Source organism: Colobus angolensis, unplaced genomic scaffold (genome assembly GCF_000951035.1).
Source record: "Colobus angolensis palliatus isolate OR3802 unplaced genomic scaffold, Cang.pa_1.0 Scaffold6, whole genome shotgun sequence".
In the NCBI taxonomy this organism is placed as follows: domain Eukaryota; kingdom Metazoa; phylum Chordata; class Mammalia; order Primates; family Cercopithecidae; genus Colobus; species Colobus angolensis.
Genome location: NW_012119598.1, coordinates 5,887,540 through 5,912,188, shown reverse-complemented (window position 1 = coordinate 5,912,188; position 24,649 = coordinate 5,887,540). Strand labels below are relative to the sequence as shown.

At 38.0% G+C, this 24,649-nt stretch overlaps 1 protein-coding gene across 3 annotated transcripts in view; it reads right to left on the bottom strand.

Moving 5' to 3' along the window:
• Window positions 1–24,649, bottom strand: part of FARS2 (phenylalanyl-tRNA synthetase 2, mitochondrial) — a 524,099-nt gene that overhangs the window by 365,969 nt on the left and 133,481 nt on the right. For all 3 annotated transcript variants that reach the window (XM_011962638.1, XM_011962637.1, XM_011962639.1), the window contains one exon: window positions 4,808–4,967. In XM_011962638.1, the coding sequence (XP_011818028.1) occupies window positions 4,808–4,967 (160 nt within the window). The remainder of the gene's footprint in view (window positions 1–4,807; window positions 4,968–24,649) is intronic.

Here is a 24,649-nt window from a genome sequence, read left to right as displayed (position 1 = left end):
TAATTTTTTGTATTTTTAGTAGAGATGAAGTTTCACCATGTTAGCCAGGATGGTCTCGATCTCCTGAGCTAGTGATCCACCCGCCTCGGTCTCCCAAAGTGCTGGGATTACAGGCGTGAGCCACCACACCCGGCCCAAATTTAAGATTCTTAATTCTCGGCCAGGATCGTGCCCACCATGTCAGGACAGGCATCACAGTCAGAAAAGTTATATATTGCAGAAATGGTGTTTTGTAAGGAAACCTGCCATCTGGTTTTGAAAGCTACGCAAATATGAATATAAAAAATAATACAAAGGAAAGTCTAGGACCACATTTTCAGAGAGATATATATCCTGAAACACCTTGGAAAGCTTACATAATCTATACAGAGGCTAGTACGTGGCTTATTTTTTAAACATATCTGCTGGTGCAGATATGAAAGCCACCATCAGCACCAATAAGCCTGTGGTGCCACAGTCTGGTGGTTCACTGCTCCTTCTCGCTTCCTTAGACGTGATAAAGGCAAATCAACCACGACTATTGTTCTTTGATCGTATTACTCTTTCCTCATGTGCTCCCTGCTTTTACTGTCTTGTCTTAACTTTCCTTCCCTTCCCTCTTCCTTCCCTTTGTTCATATTTACACATTTATTTGATATTTTCTACTTACAAGGCATCTTTCATGTTATCTTGTTTTATTCTCAAGTGAAGTAAGTATCATCGCAACTTTTAAAAGTTAGAAAACTGAGATCTGAAATGCTACGTGACCCGTTCAGGACTTCAGAGTAAGGGGATGAATAAGAGCTTCATTTTAAATTTTCTGATTCTACGCTACCATTTCTCCATGGTCATAAGAGTGTGCTGTCAATCATTTTTCTTCCCTTTGCCTCTTCCTTCCTTCTTTCCATAGACTGTGCTGCATCATGCTTGCTCTCCACAAGTACTTGTGTCACCTACTTTGTCATTTTTCACCCCATTCGTCTGCCCCTCCCTTGCTTATCCCTTCCCAAGGCTAATTCCCACTTCTCCGCTAGGTGTCAGTATGCATGTGCCTCACCAGGAGCCTTCCAGGAGCACAGGCTGGGTTCAGGAGGAGGCACCTTGCCTGTGGCACCAACAGCAAATCATCTGATTATAGAAATGTGTAGGATGACATAAATAAGGAGGGTGCTAGCAAAATTATCTCCATAGTTTGACAATGGAAAAATTCAGATGAGCCTGAATCTTTCTGTAAAGACAGAACACTATCTCCTTAAAATACCAGAATCCCTTCTACCTCACCCTGCCTCTAAAATGGCCTGAACAGTACAATCCATCTCCCTGTATTTGTGTTAAATAAACTGTTTAAAATATTACAATTCCTTTCTTTTATCATGAAAGCAAAGAGATGCTGGCTATCATAGGTTTTTCACATTAGCAATTTCTATTTGAAACCTATTTCACTATTATGCCATTTTAATGAAATATATCAAACCTAGAGACAGGAAGAGAAAATAGCAACCACCCATATACTCATTATCCAGTTTTATCAAACTATAACATTTTGTCATATTTAACTTTACTTTTTAAAAAATAAAACATTATAAATACATTTGAAACATGGTTTCCCCCCCTCCCTAATGCCATTTCCCTTTTCCTAGAAAAACATTATCCTGAAGTTGATGTACACTTTTTGAAAATGTATCTATATTAAAAATATACAGGATTAGCTAGTGGTTTCTTATATATTACATAAACTATGCATTTGGCAATATGGCAGTCAAGATATTCTAACAAACCTTGCTAAACAGGGCAGGAGAGGCTTAATAAATTACAGTAAGATTCTCTTTAAATACATATTTGAGTTCAGGCATAAGTAGGGGAAATCTGGAGTATGAAAAAATAGAGGTGAATCAAGAATAGTGAATACTAAAGTCCCAGTTGGAAGAATGGTGACCATGAATCCTAACTAAGGCCAGAACTTTGTGCTACCCTCTATTTCTCTACATCTTTGTCAACAATTTAAAACGCTAGATTTAAAAAATTATTTCCCATTTGAAAACGCTCCTGGTGGTTTTCTTTTGTTTTTCCCTGAATACTAATAAAGATAAACATCTTTTCATATATTTATTGGTCATTCTATATATATCATTTGGCACCTTCATGTTCACCCATTTTTCTCTTAAGTTGCAATTTCTGTTTGTTTATATGAAGGAGTCCTTTATAAATGCCAAATGTGTATTTGACATACCACAGGACTCCTGTTAGAATGGCTACAATTAAAATGACTACCCTTATCAAGTGTTGCTGAAGATGTACAGCAACTGGAATTTTCATAGACCACTGGTAGGAATTGAGATGGTGCAACCGCTTCAGAAAATAGTTTAGCAGCTTTACTTTTTTTTTTTTAAGTTAAACATACACCTACTATTTGATCTAGTTATACTCTCTTGGGTATTTACTCAAGAGAAGTAAAAACTTAGGACCCAGAAAGAATCATCCATGAATGTTCAGCGATGCTTTACTGGTAAGAGCAAAAAACTGGAAACTACCCAGATATCTATCAACGAGTGGATGCATAAACAAATCATGGAATTGAATACTTTATAAACGCCAAATATGTATTTGACAAACCACTAGACTCCTGTTAGAATGGCTACAATTAAAATGACTAACCCTATCAAGTGTTGCTGAAGACGTACAGCAACTGGAATTTTCATAGACTACTGGTGGGAATCGAAATGGTGCAACCACTTCAGAAAATAGCTTAGCAGTTCTTTTGTTTTTTTTTTTTTCCAAGTTAAACATATACCTACGTTTATGAGGAGTGAAAACTTAGGACCCAGACAGACTCATCCATGAATGATCATAGACGCTTTGCTGATAGCAGCAAAAAAACTAGAAACTACCCAGATGCCTACCAATGAATGTATGGATAAACAAATCATGGAATGGAATACTGATTAACACTAAAAAGGAATCAACTACTGATATACACTATGACACGGATGAATTTCAACATAATTATTTTAAGTAAAACAAGCCAGACAAAAAAGAGCACATATTCTAAGAGTCCATTTATATAAACCTAAAAAATGCAAACTAATTAATGGCACCAGAAAGCAGATCACATGTTGCCTGGGGTGAGATGTGGTAAGCGCAGAAGGGAAGAACTGCCAATGAGCAGGAGGAAACTGCTGGGGACAATGAAGGTGTTCATCTATTGATTCTGCTGGTAGCTTCATAGCATGAACTTGCAAGACATCAAAACTTGTAAGATTGTGCAAGTACATTCATGTTCAGTTCATTGTAGGTCAACTTATCAAAATGTATACTTTAGATATGTATAGCTCACTTTATGTTAATTATACCTCAACAAAACGGATTTTTAAAAAAGCTCACAAGAATAAGACAGTAAAGGAGAATCCTAACCACAGTAGGTATCTGTCTTCTCAGATAAGAAATATAAGTATTTCTTAAAGATAGTCACAATTAAGAAAATCCACTAACCTTCTCTTTATATCGTGCTTTAAAAAAACAAAATATATCTCAATTAAGTTAAAAATAGTTGGAGGGGGAAGGTGGCATTACTGAAAACAAATATTTTTTGAAAAATAAAGGCAAGTGACTAAGTGTGGTCTAGATTGTAACAATATCGTTCCTCCTGCAGGAAATAATATACTGTTAGTATTTTTGCTGTTGAAAGTGGTAATCAGTATGGCAATATGTAAAGTTTTCCACTGGTTCGTTCACATGGTTAAGAACCTAGCTCCACTGGGCCGGGCATGGTGGCTCACGCCTGTAATCCCAGCACTTTGGGAGGCCAAAGTGGGCAGACCATGAGGTCAGGAGATCAAGACCATCCTGGCTAACATGGTGAAACCCCATCTCTATTAAAAATACAAAAAATTAGCCAGGCATGGTGGTGGGCGCCTGTAGTCCCAGCTACTCGGGAGACTGAGGCAGGAGACTGGCGTGAATGCAGGAAGCAGAGCTTGCAGTGAGCCAAGATCATGCCACTGCGCTCCAGCCTGGGTGACAGAGCGAGACTCCGTCTCAAAAAACAAAAAAAAACTTGCTCCACTGATCACATCCTCATGTAATAACATAATAATATACTCCTAATCAGCCTGTATATTTTCACTCCATTGATGACATTGATCCCAATCCATTATCATTCTTAGCAAAGGTTATAAGCATTTTTCTTTCTCTAGCTAAAAGTTTCTGAGAGTCAATCTGAAGCCACAAGTGAAACGTTTCATACCTGATCTCATTACAGTTTTCAGTCAAATCACAGTCAAAACTTTGTTTCATGCATGAAATTATTTAAAATACTGTATCAAATTACCTTCAGGCTGTGTGCATAAAGTGTATATGAAATACAAATGAATTTCGTGTTCAGACTTGGCTCCCATCCCCAAGACATCTCATTATGTATACACAAGAATTTCAGGCCAGGCGCAGTGGCTCATGCCTGTAGTGCCAACACTGTGGGACACTGAGGTGGGTGGATTATGAGGCCAGGAGTTTGAGACCAGCTTGGCCAACATGGTAAAACCCTGTCTCTACTAAAAATACAAAAATTAGCCAAGTGCGGTGATGGGCGTAATCCCAGCTACTCAGGCTGAGACAGGAGAATTCCTTGAACCCGGGAGGTGGAGGTTGCAGTGAGCCGAGATTGCGCCACTGCACTCCAGCCTGGGTGACAGAGCAAGACTCTGTCTCAGGAGAAAAAAAAAAAGAATTTCAAAATCTGAAAAACAAAACAAAACAAAAACAAACAAATCCAAAACACTTCTGTCCCAAGGATTTCAGATAAAAGATACCCAACCTGTGTTTGAGTACTTACCATCTCCAAAAAGATGTGCCACGAGCCTGGTAAGCGTTTGCTTAAGATCAAACTCTACAAGCTTCATGGCCTCCATGGTGTGTGTCTCTTGTTTATGTGCAGAGCGAGAACTTTCTTCAAAGAGCTGCAGGCTTTCTCCATCCTTTATACCAGCAAATAACTGTAAACCAACAGGAAAGGATAAATAAAGAAAATATCCTGGCCCATCTATAGCAGATAACTTTAAAATTCTGCTAAGAATCTTTTGACTTTAAAAAGTTATAATGTCGGTAAAAGACTCATTATGTCTTATCAATAAATGTAATGAAATTAACATTCACTTAGTACAGCTCTGAAGAAAGCACTACACTACATGGTATGGAGGGTCTTTAAAGAATTAAGACATTCTTCTGATCTTTGCTAATCTGTTTTTCATTTGCATGAACTTACAGTCATTTCCTAGCAAGAGACATTATCCTCAATTCTAGTGGAAATACTAGTGAATCGCTTTCATACTCTAAAATTACATCCCTGACCATCCCACAGTGTCAAGGAAATAAATTCTGTAAGGTCCATGAAGGTAGAAAGCAAGCTGGAATTTGCTAGCCCTGTATCTCCAAAGGTCAAGGCAGAGCCTGAAACATGTTTCTGCCACTTACTATCCATGTAAACTTAGGCAAGTGATATGGTAGCCAAGCCTCAGGGAATTATCTATAAAGTGGGAATAATAACAGTAAATTAGTAGATTTTATTACAAACAAAATAATACATAAAAAATACAGAGTACCTGGCACATTCCAATGGCTAAATAAGTTTTCCTCATTATTGTCGTCATGATTATTAACCACAGCTATCATCAGTCATAAACTGCTTTACCACTGAAATAAACTAACTTTCTGGTCAGTGACATAGCAGGTCTTTACTTGGTAGAAGATTGGCTCAAAACAGATAACTGAGCAAATGAATGTATCAATCTTCCCACTCAGAGTTGCATAATCAAACATAAAAAATGTTTTTGTAAAAGAATGAATCAGCTGCCATTTCTAGTAATATTGGTTTGGATAATTAGAACCAAACTTCCCGATAAATGCTACTGAAAAAATACAGAAATTCTTAAAAGCATTGAAGAAGTAAAACCAAGATAGAGAGGAGTGACTGAACTCTATAGGAAGCATGAAGCCAGGGCTAAAAAATTTAAAAATAAATAAACAGAAAATAAAGTAAACACAAAGCCAGAGAGCAGCATTGAGAATATCTGCCTATCTGACCTATCAACTGAAAACCTGAACGTGGGTTATATAACAACTTACCAGGGAAGTGAGACAAAAGGGAAAGCTTTGCTGTGGAACCAAGCTGGGGGGTTGGAGTCCCTAAAAGACTCATCCCCCTGATGAGGATGAGCACAAAAGTAAACCAGTCCTTGCGCAGACTTGAAGTCAGATGTCACATTTTCTGCACAACAGAGAGAGCCTTGGGCTAGGAAGATGAACTAAGGCAATCCCAGACATACTTCCTCTAACGCGCCAGCAAAATAAGACAAAACCATTTTCAGAAAAATATTCTAATCTCCTAGGCCTCAAATTATTCTTGCGAGGACAAAAGACAATGACAGCTGTCAATGCTTCCTCTAAAAATAATTTAGAGCAACAAGAAGAACAAATAAAACTATTGAACACAATGCCGTTGGCAGACAAGGAAGGAAGGAAGGAAGGAAGGAAGGAAGGAAGGAAGGAAGGAAGGAAGGAAGGCGGCCAAAACCTAGGGACAGAACTGTTACACTCCTACCCACTGATAAGGCTTTAAAGTAAGCAAGAGCAAGCTGGAAAAAATAAGAGAAAGAGAGGAGAATGAGTGAGGTGCTAAGGTTGACCTTAAAAACCCAGAAAGTGTAAGTTACACTAAGTGTGAAAATCCTTTAAAAAGTGTCCTAGTAGGCCTGAGCAGGGACTACAGAAAAGTGGTATAAAAGCATGTCCAATATGAAGTGACAGGCCTCCAAAAGCATAGTTACAATGGAAGAGAAAGGAGTTAATACAAAGTGAAAGACAACCTGTTCAGTCGAGTAGGAACATAAAAAAGACGCAAAAAGGAAAATTCAAGGTTGCCAAAGATAAAGCACAACTAAAAAATTAGAGGATTTACAAAACCATTCTCTAACCCACACCAAAAATAAATAAAGGAACCACTAAAGTGTGCATTGCTACACTAACAGAAGAGGGCACCAGAGACTAAGGAAGTCTTTTTTTTTTTTTTTTTTTTTTTAAATACTTTTAAGTTCTAGGGTACATGCACAGAACGTGCAGGTTTGTTACATACGTATACACGTGCCATGTTGGTGTGCTGAACCCATTAACTCATCATTTACATTAGGTATATCTCCTAATGCTATCCCTCCTCCCTCCCCCATCACATGACAGGCCCCAGTGTGTGATGTTCCCCACCCTGTGTCTAAGTGATCTCATTTTTCAATTCCCACTTATGAGTGAGAACATGCGGTGTTTGGTTTTCTGCCCTTGGGACAGTTTGCTGAGAATGATGGTTTCCAGCTTCATCCATGTTCCTACAAAGGACATGAACTCATCTTTTTTTATGGCTGCATAGTATTCCATGGTGTATATGTGCCACATTTTCTTAATCCAGTCTGTCATTGATGGACATTTGGGTTGGTTCCAAGTTTTTGCTATTGTGAATAGTGTTGCAATAAAAATATGTGTGCATGTGTCTTTACAGCAGCAGCATGATTTATAATCCTTTGGGTATATGCCCAGTAATGGGATGGCTAGGTCAAATGGTATTTCTAGTTCTAGATCCTTGAGGAATCACCACACTGTCTTCTACAATGGTTGAACTAGTTTACACTCCCACCAACAGTGTAAAAGTGTTCCTATTCCTCCACATCCTCTCCATCACCTGTTGTTTCCTGACTTTTTAATGATTGCCATTCTAACTGGTGTGAAATGGTATCTCATTGTGGTTTTGATTTGCATTTCTCTGACGGCCAGTGATGCTGAGCATTTTTTCATGTGTCTTTTGGCTGCATAAATGTCTTCTTTTGAGAAGTGTCTGTTCATATCCTTTGCCCACTTTTTGATGGGGTTGTTTGATTTTTTCTTGTAAATTTGTTTAAGTTCTTTGTAGATTCTGGATATTAGCCCTTTGTCAGATGGGTAGATTGCAAACATTTTCTCTCATTCTGCAGGTTCCTGTTCACTCTGATGGTAGTTTCTTTTGCTGTGCAGAAGTTCTTTAGTTTAATTACATCCCATTTGTAAATTTTGGCTTTTGCTGCCATTGCTTTTGGTGTTTTAGTCATGAAGTCCTTGCCCATGCCTATGGCCTGAATGGTACTGCCTAGAAATCTTTTACACAAACAAAAAGGAACAACAAATAAATTCAGTAAAAATATAGAAAATCATTACTCAAAAATCAGAAAGTCAATTCAAAAGAGCTCAACTAATGAAAATCTAACTTTTCTCCCACCCCCCAAAAAAAACAAAGGAGCACTAAAAAGAAACAAAATTAAGAAAATACTTAAAAACTAAGTTACATATGTTCAATCAAGCATATAAGGGTATAAATTCCTTTTGTCAGAAACTCAAAAACTAAGAACAAAAATAGAGAAAAAATGAAAAGATTATTGATTTAACTCAGAAAAAAAAAAAAGAAATAAAATCATTTCAGAAACAAAGTCTAAATTCCAAAGCATTCGAGGGACAATGGACTTAATCAAGATTTAATAAGGGGGCACTGAAGACAAAGAGAAAAACAACCAGAAGGAGGACGGCAAAATAAGAAAAGAAGAATCACAGAGAAAGTGGTAGAAATGGAACACAGGCAAAGAAGGAATTACATTGACATAATTGGAGTCCGTTAAAGAGGGAAAGAAAAACCAATGCAGCAGAACTAATACCAGATAAAATAGGTACCTGTGAAAAAGAACCTGGAAGGATCAAATATAGGACATATTCTTGTAAAACAGACTTCACAAATAATGGGGAAAATCGTCAAGACCTCTAAGCAAAAAGATCAACTAATGTAGAGGGGTAAAGCCATCAGAATGGCATGAGATTCTTCAAAAACAACACAGAAACAAGACAACAATGAAGCTACATTTTCAAACAACTCAGTTTTTTAAAATGTGGACCAAGAAGTTCATATCCATCAATGCTGTCCTTAAAGCACCAAGTCTACAGAAAAAGCTTGAAAGACACAAGAGCATAAGGAATGTCACACTAATGAGCTCTTTCTGAAGGATTTACCAAGGCATTAGCCTTGTTTGAGTAATAAATAACTAGGAAAATTTAAGCACAAAACAAATGGAGAACATGTTAATACATAAAAATTGTAGATTTCAGACTAAAGTCTGGGGATTACATTGAAAGACTATTATCCAATTGTTATATGTTCTGACAAAGTAGAAATAACGTAGCTAAATAATGAAAGAAAGATGCAAAGAGGAAAGTAGAATATATTAATTATTGCATAGGCAATAGTTAAAGAATACTTTTACGACAAACTAGACAGAATAAAGTTAAATATGCGGAATAAGGGAATTTAAAAGTTTTAAGAATAAAAGCAATCATTAAAACAAAAAATGACCTTTCTAAAGAGCAACAAAAATTTCAATTCAAAAGCATAATAAAACATATTTTGTAGAGAAATAAAATATAACATGTTATGACATATATAACACCACAATATATGATAGAGTTGAGATCAATAACTCAATAAATGTGAAAGTCTTATCAATAAATGTGAACAGGTTTAATTCACCTCTTAAAAAAAATAAATCTGGCCACAAAGCATTACTCAACTATACAAAAGATACACCTAAAACACTGTTAAAAACAAATGGATGGACAGAATAAAACAGGCAAATGGATACAATAAAAAAGCAAGCGTAGCATTCTTAAAATCAGAAAAAGTAGAATTCAAGCAAAAAAGCACTAAGCAAGACAAAGAAGATCTTGTATTAATGCTAAAAGTTTCAAATCACAATGAAGGTATAATACTTACGAATAGCTATACATCAATAAGACAATAATTACCTTTGTGTAGAAAGAACCATAGGGGATGCAAAAGACACACATAGAAACACATTAATATCAATAATAGGAAACTTTAACACAGCATTCTTAGTATAAGATCAAATGTGCAAAATTAACAATATAAAAGACCTAAAAACATAATCAGGAAATGAAATCATGTGTGTATACATAAATATGTATACATGTATTTTACACACACACACACACACACACACATACATACACACATATTAAACTTACTCCCTTCATAATTAAAAATACATTTTAATTTCAAGGGCCCAGAGACTATTAACAAAAACTGATCACATAGTAAGTCACAAAGAAATAAGTATATTCCACAAAGAAGAAAGAATAAACTATACTCTCTGATTAAAATACAATAAAACTAAAAATCATTAACAACATACACACACACACACACCTAAAGGTCTTTCCACCTGAAAACTGACAAAAAGAAAAAAAAAAAAGAAGGGGAACAAAAGTCAGGAAACATACACCACAAGAGGTAATACCACTATCGTAAAGAAACTTTTAAAAGTTGACAAAGGGCCAAAACCTCAATAGAAAAATGGGAAAAGAACAGACAATTCACCCAAAAAAAGATATGAAAATGACCCCTGAACATATGAAAAGGAATTCAAACTTAGAGAAGAGCAAATTAAGCAAATTAAAATAACACTGACATAGTACTTCTATCAAAATGGCAAAAATTTAAAAGCTAGACAACACATTCTTTTGAATACGTTGAGGCTTTGGAAAATAAGTACAGTCACACTTTGCTGGTGAAAATGGAAACTGGTAGAACCCTTTTGGAGATGAATTTGACAATACCCGACAAAACTACATATTTGTTGGTCTCTTGACCCAGTCCTTCCATTTCTAGCTACTTACCCTGAAAACATACTTCCAACATTAATACATACGCACAAAATTTTCATTGAAGTATTGTTTGTAACTGCACCATTTTTTTTTAAAGTCTTACCTTGGAAAGATGTTAAATAAACTGTGGTCTATATACACAACAGAATACTTTTACAGGTGTAATACAGAACGTGGAAGATCTCTCTGAACTGATATGGAATGATTTTCAAGATACACTGGTAAGTAAAAAAGGCAAAGTGCAAGAGAGCATATATTACTCACTACCTTTCACATAAGAAATAATAAAACATACATGAATCATCTCATTTGTGACAAAAAGGAAGGATAAGCTAGAAATAACAGAAATAAATCACCTACAGAGAGGTGGGTGGAAACAGGATGGAAAAGATGGTTGAATGGGAATGGAGTATAATGAATGGCAGAGTGGGGGTCATGACCTTTAAGTCAACCTTGTTTTATAGTTCCGAGTTTTAGAAGGACGTTAATATTTTATCTACACAAGACATTAAAAATAAAATCCTGGCTAACACCTGTAATCCCAGCACTTTGGGAGGCCAAGGCAGGAGGATCACTTGAGGTCAGGAGTTCAAAACCAGCCTGGCCAACATGGCAAAACCCTGTCTCTACCAAAAAAAATACAAAAATTAGCCAAGCGTGGTGGCGCACGCCTGTGGTCCCAGCTACTTGGGAAGCTGAGACAAGAGAAGCACTTGAACCTGGGAGGCAGGTAATGCAGTGCACCGAGATCACACCACTGTACTCCAACCTGGGCAAGAAAAGGAGACTCCATCTCAATAATAATAATAAAAATAATAATAAATATAAAATCTACCCAGAGGTGGGAAGAACCCAAATGGAATACAAACAGTAATGATGGACAGAAGTTTATTCTAAATAAATGACAGCCACTTAAAGAGGGTGAAGAAGAAAAGAATTAACCAAAATAACTTTCAAAAACAATAGTTTAAATATTCTAAGGTGAAAAATAAAGTAACCATAGCAAATATTGCAAACTAGTTAGCAAATTGTTTCCACAGAGGTATGTGTTAACAATTATGAAACTACCTTATGTTCACTCCAGGACTGAACAAGAAAGTAAATATATCATGAGTAAGAAGAACCAGGTTTCTCACTGTCACTGTCAAAGGCAATGGGGAGGGCTAGAATGAGCCATGTGGTGCTGGCTTAGATTGGAGGTACCCATATGAATTCATGTTTTGTAACACATATGCAGATACATCAATACAGAAATAGAAGTAGGTATATTTATTTCCTAGCTCTGTCACTGGAGGGGGCCTACAAGTAACGATATCCCTAGGGCAATAAGTACACTCAGGTCTAGGCTTCTATATACCATTCCTTAATAAAAAAGGAGCAAAGTTTCTTAAAGAAGTGACTGATTCCAGGGCTGGGGTGGAGAAAGCAAAAAATGAATCTGGGATATCTCATGGGGACAAAACATGATGACAACATGTCAGAGGACACAGAAGACTACTTGAGGGGACTCCCAAAGACCAAATCTGGGTAAATTTCAGCAATAAAATAAATCATTTTAGTAATAGATTATAACCCATACAGTAACCAAATATACATGAAGTCATACTGATATAAATAATTAAATGAATATATGGGAGAGAAGGTAAAGGTCTTCCTTAGAGTAAAATTCTAATTAATACCTTTAGAATAAATCAGAAAGAAAATAACCATTTGACAAACACCACAATAACTTCAGGCAAAAATTATCAATGGAATGCAAAGTTAGCAGAGCAAAATATTATGAGAACTATTTACACAGACTCAAAGTATCTTCCTGCAAACACTTACTAACTACAAAGGGGAAAATAATAATGGCAGAGAATCCTAATAGATGTCACATTTACCAAGTGATCAAAGTCAACATACCAACACTACGTTCTTCATGATATAACGCACTAAGGGCACAACAAAATTTCCATGATGTTTTTGTCAAAAATGTAGAATATGAATTTCACCATGAGAAAATACCAAATTATGTCAAGTTGAGAAACATTCCACAAAATATATGGCCAGTACCCTTCAAACATCAAAGTCATGATAAACAAAGAAAGACTGAGTAACTAACCCAATTTAATAAAGCAGATGGACACATGAAAAATATAACATGTAATCCTAGATTGAATTCTAGTCCAGAAAAAGGACATGTTTTTTAATTTAAACAAACACATTTTTCAATTTTACACGTTCTATTTAGTTTTTCTCACATCAGTATAGTCTCTTTTTTTAAATAAAGATGTTTTTTAAGAGCAGTTTTAGGTTCACAGCAAAACTGAGAGGAAGGTACAGAGACATCCCATATAATTCCCCCTCCACACACGCACAGCTTTCTCCACTATCAACATCCTCCACCAGAGTGGTACACTTGTTATCCTAGATGGACTTACACTGACACATTGTAATCACCCACAGTCCTTAGTTTACCTTAGGGCTCACTGTTGGAGTTGTCCATTCTATGGGTTTAAACAAATGTAGAACATATATCCACCATTATAGTATCATACAGTGTTTTCAGTGCCCTAAAAATCTTCTACACTCAGCCAATTCATCACTCTCTCCCCACTGGCCCCTGATAACCACTGATTTTTTCACTGTCTCCCTAGCTTTGTGTTTTCCAGAACATCATATAGTGGGAAGCATAGAGTATGCAGCCTTTTCGGCTTGTCTTCCTTCATTAGTATTATGCACATACATTTCCCCCATGTCTTCTCATTGATTAATAACTCATGTATGATCTTTTGTTAAAAACCATTTTTATTACTTATACATATTTGAGATTGTATTTTCTACTTCTTTAAAGATTTCACACAGTTATTTTATAATTTGCGCCAAGGAATTCAAATAGCTGAAGCAACTGGGTGTGACTTCTGCTGATTTTCACACAGGATAGTTTGTGTTTGCTGATCTTAGGCTGGATGATATCAATCGGGGGAAACGTGAGGGCCTAGGTTGGGGACACTCGGCTTTAAAGACTGTGTGTAGCCAGGGCACCAACAGCCCTGGAACCAATGTAGCTCTCTTGAAGAGGCGAAAGGGAGGGGTGCAGGTCTGACTTCCCCATCTTGCCACTACCGCAAGGCGTGATCTCCCAGCTGTCCTGCTGCTGACAGCAGCTGCAGCACCTCCACACACTTCATGTGAGCTCATTGCTCCTGGCACTCAGTTCCTTCCATTATTTCCCCTCTCCCTTGGGAAGTTCTCTCACTTTCGGTGAGCCTAAAAATTGTAACAAAATTATTTTATGTGGAGTATAGTTGGGGTATTTTTAGCCAGCATATCTAGTCTGTGATAGAAGTGGAAGTTTCCAGAACTTGATTTCATAAACTGCTTTCAGAATCAGATTATAAATCTCCCAGGGATTAAAAAATCCTTATACTTTTATACCTTGTTCTTAATCAAAAAATATTACTACTCTGCTTGACAACCCAAAATTCCAGCCTTGTATCCAAATGATTTTTTACTGTATGCAAAAAACAAATCTCTGAAGTGATGAAGCCTGAGTATCAAGGACAATATATAATGGTGAAATTAAACACAACTCTAACAATATTTGAGCAACTTTAGCATCACTGGAATTTATTTCCCCTGAGGAAATTAACTGAAAGATAAAAATAGCCTTTAATTACTAGAATCTTGTTTTTAAAAATCTCTCAGTACCTTTTAAACATAATATACATGTAACATGGAGCTCTTGGGAAACAGTTTATATGAATTCCAGGTTTCATGAACATTATTCTTCTTTAAGAACAATGAATTTAGCAAATACAACAGATTAAATTAGCAAGCAATAACAATTTTCTTTAAAGAACAGTTACATATGAAATAAAATCATTCTAACAGAATATTAGAATGTCAGTGGGCTATGACATTAACATTAAAATTTAAGATTTAAAACAATACCATAACATTAAAAACATTTATCACCACTAGGTGGTCAGATTGCCCATAATTTTCTTTCTTCTCGATGCTTTTTATATATTTTATACATTTCCTCAATAAGCAAGATTACATTTGAAGTTGTGGAGAAAACAATAAATGTTACTAGAAAGATAAAAAAGGGGAATAGGAAAGGATTCAAACGTCAGTGTCTCCTAATGCTAGAAATACAGTGGCCAACCCCAAAATTATTATAAGCACATAGTGTTTTGATATTCCTACAAATGAAGATAAAGCTGTTTGTTCCTGAGATGGAAACTACTCCCAGAACACGATAATTAGTGGGGAATAAGGAGAGGAGAACTAATAAGATGAAATGGGGGGGAACATTTCACTGGTAATGGTACAGAGAAAAATAACGTGTTCTTGGTCAAAATGTGGCTCCAGGTATCGAGCGTCATCCCTACTAAACAAAAATATAAATAACTGATCAGGGCCAGAAAGACCCCAGGTTCCAAAGAATAACTTTTATAATCCAGGAAAAGTGAAAATTTTGTTACCTGATCTAGTTTGGTAATAAAAGGAAGTATTTACTTGCAATTATACATTAAAAACCAATCAGTGGCCAGGCACAGTAGCTCACACCTGTAATCCCAGCACTTTCAGAGGCCGAGGCGGGTGGATCCCTTGAGGTCAGGAGTTCAAGACCAACCTGGCCAACATGGTGAGACCCTGTCTCTACTAAATATACAAAAATTAGCCCAGTATGGTGGTGCACACCTGTAATCCCAGCTACTCAGAAGGATGAGGCAGGAGAATCGCTTGAACCTATGAGGCAGAGGTTGAAGCGAGCCAAGATCACAGCACTGCACTCCAGCCTGGGTGACAGAGCGAGACTCTGTCTCAAAACCAATCAGCAGTGTTGATGGTCATTCAACTAGAAAAGGGAACTAGAGCAGGGACTTGAAGAGTAAGCCTGGCTAAACTAAGAAAAGGCAAACAAAAAAAAAGAAGTCCACAAGGTGACAGCCCTACTCTCTTTCAAAAGATGCAGATCATCCTTTTTCAGACAATGGAATATGATTTTTATACCACTTCAAATGGCAATATGAGTGTGATGTCAAAAGTTAATGAGCATCAAGAAAAAAAATCTTTTTATATTGCAGTTATTTAAGGACACCAAATTTTTTTTGAAAAAAACACTGTCCTTTCCTAACAACACAGATGTTTCAAAGTGACACTGGAAGAGAAAACAAACAGCCCCTACCCCATGTCACTTACAGAGGGTACAAGAAAAACGGCAGAGTTTCCATGAGATATCACCCAGTTCGACATTTTCTAATTAGGTACTTAGATTATAAAACCTGAGTAATAAAACCTTCATAGTTTTACTGTAATATTTATACATATATGTACACACACAAGCATGTGTCACTTAAGGAGGAGGATACAATCTGAAAAATGCTTCATTAGGCAATTTTGTCATTGTACAAACACCAGGGAGTGTAGTCACACAAACCTAGGTGGTATAGCCCACTACGCACACCTAGGCTATGAAGTACAGCCTATTGTGCCTAGTCTACAAATCTATAACAGCACGCTACCATACTGAATACTGCAGGTAACTGTAACACAAATCACTAGGTTACAGGAATTTTTCAGCTCCATTATAGGCCTGTGGGACCATTGTCACATATGGGGTCTGCCATTAACTGAAATGTCTTGCGGTCGTGCTCGCCTAGGCAGCATATATACTAAAATTGAAAGGTTTTGTGGTGCAGGACTGTGTGCGTATATGTATATATACACACATACATATATTTCAGCTTTATGCTCCTCCTCATTCTGAAGCTTAAATAGCCCTCTTTATGACACTAATGTCATTAGGTAGTTACCAGAGAAAAATAAACTCTTCTCTCAAATTTCTGCTCAAGCCAAGGAGAAATACTTGATCATTTAGGAAGTCAGAGCCTTAAGCTTCAGTCCAATGTAGCCATGACCATTCCTGGCAATAAAAACTAAAGCCAACACATTTTCAGTCTGAATGCATAACAGGATGCTCGAGACGCCTCATTCATTCTGCCCCTTCCATCCACACACTAAACAAACATCACGGAGGAGATGACCAATGAGCATCTCAGCAGTTCGCTGTCCTGCTGCAAGGAGGACAGCCCTAATATCCACAGTCAAAGAGGAAAAGAGTGCCTTTCGCCAAACAACACATGATTGCGTGATAGTACTAATTATACCTCACACTGGTAAACTGTATTATTATTTTAAAAGCACTTGTCATCTTCTTGCTTTTTTTTTAGGCAGAGTCTGGCTCTGTCACCCAGGCTGGAGTGCAATGCGAGATGTGGGCTCACTGCAAGCTCCGCCTCCCAGTTCACGCTATTCTTCTGCTTCAGCCTCCCAAGTAGCTGGGACTACAGGCGCCCGCCACCTCGCCCGGCTAATTTTTTGTATTTTCAGTAGAGATTGGGTTTCACCATGTCAGCCAGGATGGTCTCAATCTCTTGACCCCGTGATCTGCCCACCTCAGCCTCCCAAAGAGCTGGGATTACAGGCATGAGCCACCACGCCCAGCCAAAGCACTTGTCATCTTCTACATGAGCCACTCCATCGTCACTCCAAGACCCTCCACTGCTGCCACTGACACCACAACCACCACTCCTTTACACACATGGAATCCAAATATTTGGGAGTATCTTTTCCAGGGTTCCATGGTTAGCATATAATAATCCCGGGAGTCTACCTGAGCACTACAGGATTCAATTATTTATTGCAACCAAGCTAGTTTCAATAGATCAATCAGAAATACTCGTGTGTCCATGTAGGTACATACGAAAAATATTAGGGGCAGATGGGAATGGTTGAAGCAATAAATCTAAAACCCACTGATAATTCCCAAAATGCAGCACACATTCCATTTTGAAAATTTATTTTACATATATTTTAATAAATTTTAAAAATATTTTAAGATATTTAAAATCAATATATTTTATACATATATATATATATATATCTTAGAGATAGGGTTTTGCTATGTTGCTCAGGCTGGTCTTAAAGCTTAGCCTTCAGTCCAGTGTGGTCATTCTGGTCATCCTAGGCTCAAGCAATTCTCCCACTTAAGCCTCCTAAGTGGCTGGGAGAGCAGGTGGGCTAAGTACTTCATTTTAATAACTACACAATACTTTCAATGTGTACTAGAAAAATATATAACTCTCCTATCAAACCCACGATTTCACAAGTCCTATAGCTTAGAATAGTGCTAAGCAAAAGAGGTCAGTCACTTTAAGGCTATTTTTAGAAAAGTATTAAAATCTAATCATACATGCACTATATGGGTATGACCAAAACATAACTGTAACACACACTAAAGTTTTCAAAACTCTGAAATAAGGAAAAGCAGCAGTTTATAAGGCCATGTGCACAACACAACACAGAAGAACAAGACTATCTAATCAAAGGCAGAGATTATTTCTAATGGAAATATAACACTGGAGCTAGAAGAGACTGTAGTGCATTAACCAGTGCCATACAAGGAGAGGAAACTCAGAAAGGTAAAGATCCAGAGAGGGTAAGATCACTCAGCCAATTAGACATCAAGCGAGGACCAATCTCACCCTTGACGCCAGGGACCATTAAGTGTCTGCCTATCACTTAGCTTTATGTGTGGGAGATACCACAGTATTGAAATTAAATTAATTTGCATTAATCGCACACAACAGTCTGTATAATTTATTTTTCCACAAGGACTGCTTCTGTTTCTCTATTTTCCTGACTGTCCTTGTGCAAATCCAAATGACCCAAAACACATATTCAACCCCAACTACAGCTGCTTACAAAAGCCACAGAAAGTAGTCCAGAACTATTGAGGAATTAATGAGCAAGGAATTACTTCTAATCAGATTTAAGAATAAAAGCAGATGGTAAAAGCCAATTAAATTTAAAATTTGGAAAGCCAGCAAGATTTTTCCAAAAGGTCTAGATTTTAAACACATATTTAAAGAGCATATAAAAAAGAAAATGGTCAGAAGAAGAATTTGCATCTACGCAAAATCCTAGAAGTGGCAAAGTGAAAATGGGCTTAGATGATAACAGATTTTCAAGGAAATATTGAGGACTGTTCTGTGGCTCCCAAAGTAGTCATTTTTATACCAGTCATTACAAAAATAACCATTGACCACCAATTTCATCTATACAATCTGCCTTATAAATTAATGCTAAACACTTATCTATCCCGACTCTGAGTTCCTGTGACTGATAACATGACCCTGTTACACACTTCACTGCCACTTGCAGTACTAACAGTTAGTCGTTCCACACCATTTAGTACATTTGCTACCTTGCTGCGTGCTTATCTTAGATACTATACGGTTTCCTGTCATCTTTACAATCCTCATTATTTCCCCATTTCTCAACTAAGAACCCTGAGGCTTAGTGAGGTTAAATAACATGTACCATGACATAGTAAACGGTGGGGCCTGAATTCAACCCAAAATCTCCAAGTCATGACCCCAACTTCCAGGCTCCGTGGTTATTTCCATGATGGAATATACATTATCACTCTCTTCAGCTTCAGTATTAAAAGGGCCAATAGGGTGAGAAGAATAGGATTTAGAACTGGACATAAAACACCCACGAACAGAGCTGAGCTGCAGTGGTTCCACATACTTCTACTGCTTTAGGCACCCTGAATAAAATAATGATGGTTTGCCCTAGTTAAATCATTCTTACTGAACAAGGACTAATATGTTTCTCAAAAAGTGATAAATTCGGGTCTGCCTTTAAAATGCACTTAGCATATATGCAATTGCATCAATGCGAACAGTTTCTTGGGTTATTCTAGGAGGACTGCTTTGAAAAAAATGTAAGCTATGATCACGTTCCTCATTACTCACAAGAAAGCATTGTGTGGTTAGAGGCCATGTGAACTCCCAAAGGCAACACGGAGTATGGGAAAGGGGCCATACCTGGGGCAGCTATTACGACACCAGGGCTTGACACTGGTTATCTCAGCCCCTTTCCTCTTAAACTAAGGGAATGGAAGAGAACCAAAGAGGAACAGCAGAAGAAATGTAGGCATAATACGTTTGAGAATTGACCAAACAAATGTTCCTCATATACATGGTTAGGGAAAGAAACTTTGCTCAAACCCAGGAGTTGTTCACAAGAAAACCTCCACACAGAAAGACACTGGTTTGTGATACTGTTGTTCGGCTTGTAAAATTCTGAAAGATGATGTGTCATAGAAAAGAATCAAAACAATCCTTGAAGTAACTGTAGGACTTGAGTAGTCCCTGTGGTTAGCTGGGGACTCAAAAGAGGCAGGATCCCTCAAGGGTACTGAGTAAGGATATTTTTAGCATGTGGGATGCAAACGAATACATACTCATTGCTTTCTAACTTAATCCTGATGCTGATGAAATAATTCTACCTACTGTTCCTCCCGGAGGTGTCTGGGGCCAAGCACGGGCTTGAAAACTGGCCTAATATCACAGGGAAAGAAAGCAATTCACTTTCTGAATAACCTGAACAAGCAAGGTAAGTACTGGAACAAACAACTGTAGTAGAGGCTGGGTGCGGTGGCTCACACCTATAATCCCAGCACTTTGGGAGGCCAACATGGGTGGATCTCTTGAGGCCAGGAGTTCAAGACCAGCCTGGCCAACATGGTGCAACCCCATCTCTACTAAAAATACAAAATTAGCCTGGCGTGGTGGCGCGTGCCTGTAATCCCAGCTACTCGGGGGGCTGAGGCAAGAGAACTGCTTGAACCTAGGAGGCGGAGTTTGCAGAGCCAAGATCGTGCTACTGCATTCCAGCTTGGGTGACAGAGAGACACCCTGTCTCAAGAAAGAAACAAACACAAACAACAACAAAAACAAAACAAAACAAAAAACTGTAGTAGGAGCAGAATTCAGAAAGCTGTTTCAGAGAGGAAAATCAGAAACAGATGTAACATTTTCAAACTACAAGGCATTTTTGCATTGTAACATTAAGACAAATACAATACAGTCACTTCAACTGCATTTGAAATTTTCAAGCAGGTGGTAAGTCAGTTAGCCACTATCATATCACCAATTTCACTAATACTAGCTTCATAAGTCAATCTTTGCCTGAGGTAATAGACCAAAAAGGTAAAGTCTGATGGGATACACCACAGGGTATTCTTGCTCTGCACAATACCAAACGCAAGTACAAGTGACATGAGCAGTGAAGAGATGATCCAAGAGAATGCTAATGGAAAAATCTTGCTGGGTAATGCAGCCAAACAAAATCGTTGAAGTAGCAGATTGAGGACATGAAAAAAGGGAGGTCATAACTAAGAGTCCAGGCTGTGCCAACCAGCATTTTAATGAAGACGAGAGAGAGAGGACATGAGAGAGAAGACAGGGAGGGAGGAGAGGAGGAACAGTAGCAGCTTGGAGAACTCAACAGCAGTACTCAAATAACACTGTGGTCAGCTGATGTAACATTTTCAAACTACAAGGAATTTTTGCATCGTCCAAGAATGAAACTATGTCCAAAGTCATAAAATATTTCTGCAAGCTGATATTTTTTAACTGTTTAATTTAGCTGTATGATTCTGTTCGAAAGAATCTGACAGAAAAGTTTAGCAGCTTAATTAGGAAGGAAAAAATGTTACTCTCTGAGTAAAAAGTAAAGTGAGTCTTTGACATTCATGGATGCCAGGGGAGGGCAACAATAAACAGATATGATGGAGAAGTGAAAACCCAAAGGGGACCATGGAATACAAGATACCTGCTAAATAACTCCACATGACAAGTATGACAAAACGGATTTTTTAAAAGGATTTTGGAATATCCTGGCTCTGAGAAGCGGGTACCAGAGAGCAAAGTTCCACCTGGAGGAACGGCTCAGGACAACTGCCCACCGACAACAGGAAAAAGGACTTGAAGAAAATACAGATCCATTACATATTTTTCAGAATTATTTCATTATAGGTTACATGATACAAATGCTCTCGTCCTTACAAATTCATCAGCAAATTCTAAATCACTCACTAATGATTTGGTAATGGCTGGACTCTCACAGGAACTAAAGCAAGTTCCTAATTCTGTGTTTTGCTGAGAGTGAAGTAAAAACAAGTGAACACAGACACAGTGGCAGCCAGAAAAGAACAGGCTTTATTATTCCCAACTGAAGAGCTTAAAAATCATGGGCAAATATAAAATCAGTGCCATCTAGAGGCAAAGACATAGAGAACTATTTTATTACTGGAGATGGTACACGATCTTGTCACCAAAAAACATTCTTCATTATTAATCCCCCATGAACCCCATTTTTAAAAAGATTTGTGTCAAATTGCATTTAATAAATAATCATACTTTTTAAATTAAACACACATATAACTGACAGTAGGGTCATATGAACTTGATAAAATCCCAGTTGATATTTACTTTTTCTGTGCAACCATTCCCCCCTCCCCCCCAAAGTGTATGATTTTTGAAATAAAAAGACGTAGGGTTTAGGATAAGATAATCCTAAAGACACAAGGAAGGGGATACTTCAAATTATTGGTTTATCTCAGGTTTCTGAAGTATTAGTAGATAAGTTCTTCTCCCACTGCCAAAGATAACTGAAAAGGTCATAGCAAGAGAGTTTAGAAACAAAAGAACAAAAATGAATGCAGGTAATAATGTAAAAAAAAAATTGGTTCACCAATTGTGACAAATGTACCATGCTAATGTAAGATGATAATAATAGGAGAAACTGAATATGGATTATACAGGAACTTTCTGTACTGCCTTTGCAATTTTTCTGCAAACCTAGAATATTCTGAAATTAAACACTTATTGCAAAATTTAATATAGAAACAATATACTCCTCTGAATGAGTTCAGCCTGCTATAGACAGATTACAGCCCCAGGAACAACACTTCAGTCTCTTATCGTGAGAGAAGACAGGCAACCATGGTTTGTAACCAACATAAAAGCACAAGGAAAGGGCTCTAGAAGGGTAACGTCATCACCTCCGGAGAAGAGACCCCCATCACAGTGCCCTGAACATAGCAGATGCTTCACGCTATTCTTCCTAATTACTTGATCAATGTAGACCGCCTCTATAAGCACATGACGAGTCAAGAACCAAATTTTGGAGAAGAAAGCATTAGCTGTTCTCTCCAGTTAACTTCAGAGACTATGCTAATCATGTACCTCACTTGTTAAAATGTCTATCCCACCCACACTACTTTCAATTGGGGAAAAAAACTGGCTTTGTCCTCTTCTTTACTGAGAACAGAGAAGTCAACAGAGAGGAAGCTCCCTAATGTCTAAGCCCTGTATTCCCATTCATAAACATCTGTGCCTTTTCTGCATGCTTCAATCTTTCATTCCTACCTTAGTAACAAAAGGAAAAGTGTGCCTTCCCCTGGTCAGGCTGCAGATGTTACTAATCCATCTCCTCACATCTTGGATACACCCTATCCCATCACTCTGTCTCCTCAAAGATGTCATTTAGAAATCACGCCATCTCTCTTGCACCAGTAATCTCTCCAAAGGTTCTTTCTCCTCAATGAACATATACCATTCTTTCCTTTTAAACAAACAGTTCACCAAACCAACAAAACTCCCTCTGGTCCCAGACCATGCTGCGACTATCCCCTCTCACAAACACAGTTAGGTTGATAGCTCTTTTTTGGTCTTCTTCACAGCTTCCCCTCCTTCCACTGTCACTAAATATTTGCATTCCAACTCATTTTCAGTCCTCTACAGTCTTTACCCTGCATATCTTCCCCTAGATAAATGCAGCTAAACTGATCACTGCAACTATCATCATATGCCCATAGATCATATACCTCCACCTTCACCCCAGGCGACTGTGCCGGGGCCAGATACACAGGTGCACCTGCCAAGGGGGCATTTCTACTTGCAAATCTCGAACCTAAACATATCTCAGACTCAAGTCTCTCTCCTGCCCCTACCCCAAAACACATTTCTCTTCCTGAGGCCCCTAATCCTGTGAATGGCACCAAAAAAGCAACCCGGGAGTTAGTTTTAATTGCTTTTCCCTTTCCCTCACTTCCCCATGTACAGGGATAAAATCCAACACATTCCACCTCTTTCACATCCTTTCTTATCCATCATCCCTGCCATCGCCTTGGCTTAGCCTGCACTGGTTCTCTTGGATAACTATAATAATCTCCTAACTACTCTTTCCATCACCAGTCTTGCCTGACCCTGCTCCATTCCACTGGCCACGTTGCAGAATTATTTTTCTAAAATGCCAACCTGAACGATTGCCTCACTCTGGCCACTTAAAAATTATTAAAGACTCCTCATTCTTTTTAAACTGAAGTTCAAATTATAAAAGTTACATAGCAGACCCTTTATGAAGCAGTTTGTGTTTCCCTCTCTAACTCCATCACCTGTCACTTCCCAGTGTGCCACACTCCACAATACACATTCCGGGGACTCGTCACGCTCCTACATCTTCATTCCTTCAATCTGCTACTCCACCACCTGAAACACAGTGCCCCTTCTTCTCTGCCTGTACAACTATAATGTTTTGCCTGAGATTCTTTGGGACACCTTCCATTATTACCCCCAGGAATAGAGCTCTCCCTCTTCTGTGCCTTGGCTGTATCTTTCACTATGCTGACTGTGGGGAGTAGAGTTTATACTTTATCTCTCTCTATATATATAGGAACAGCACTTAGTCAAGATCTTACTTTACACCAATCTGGTTTAGGATGAGCTTCCCAAGAATGTGTGGCATCCAAACACAAAGGCAATCTATATCCAACTCGGCTCAGCCAAAACCTGTCGCTAAGCAGGCGACCTCTGAGTCCCAGGGATAAGCCAGTCATCTGGAGAGTGACAGACACAGGCTGTAACTGTGATGAATACAGCCTCACATATTTGGCAGGCCTACTGCTTACTAATACTTGGTTCACAGAGAAATAGGAATCACTTCTAAACATGAGCACACTCACATTTCTTACCATAGAAACTCCCAGCTGGGCATGGTGGCTTACACCTGTAATCCCAGCACATTG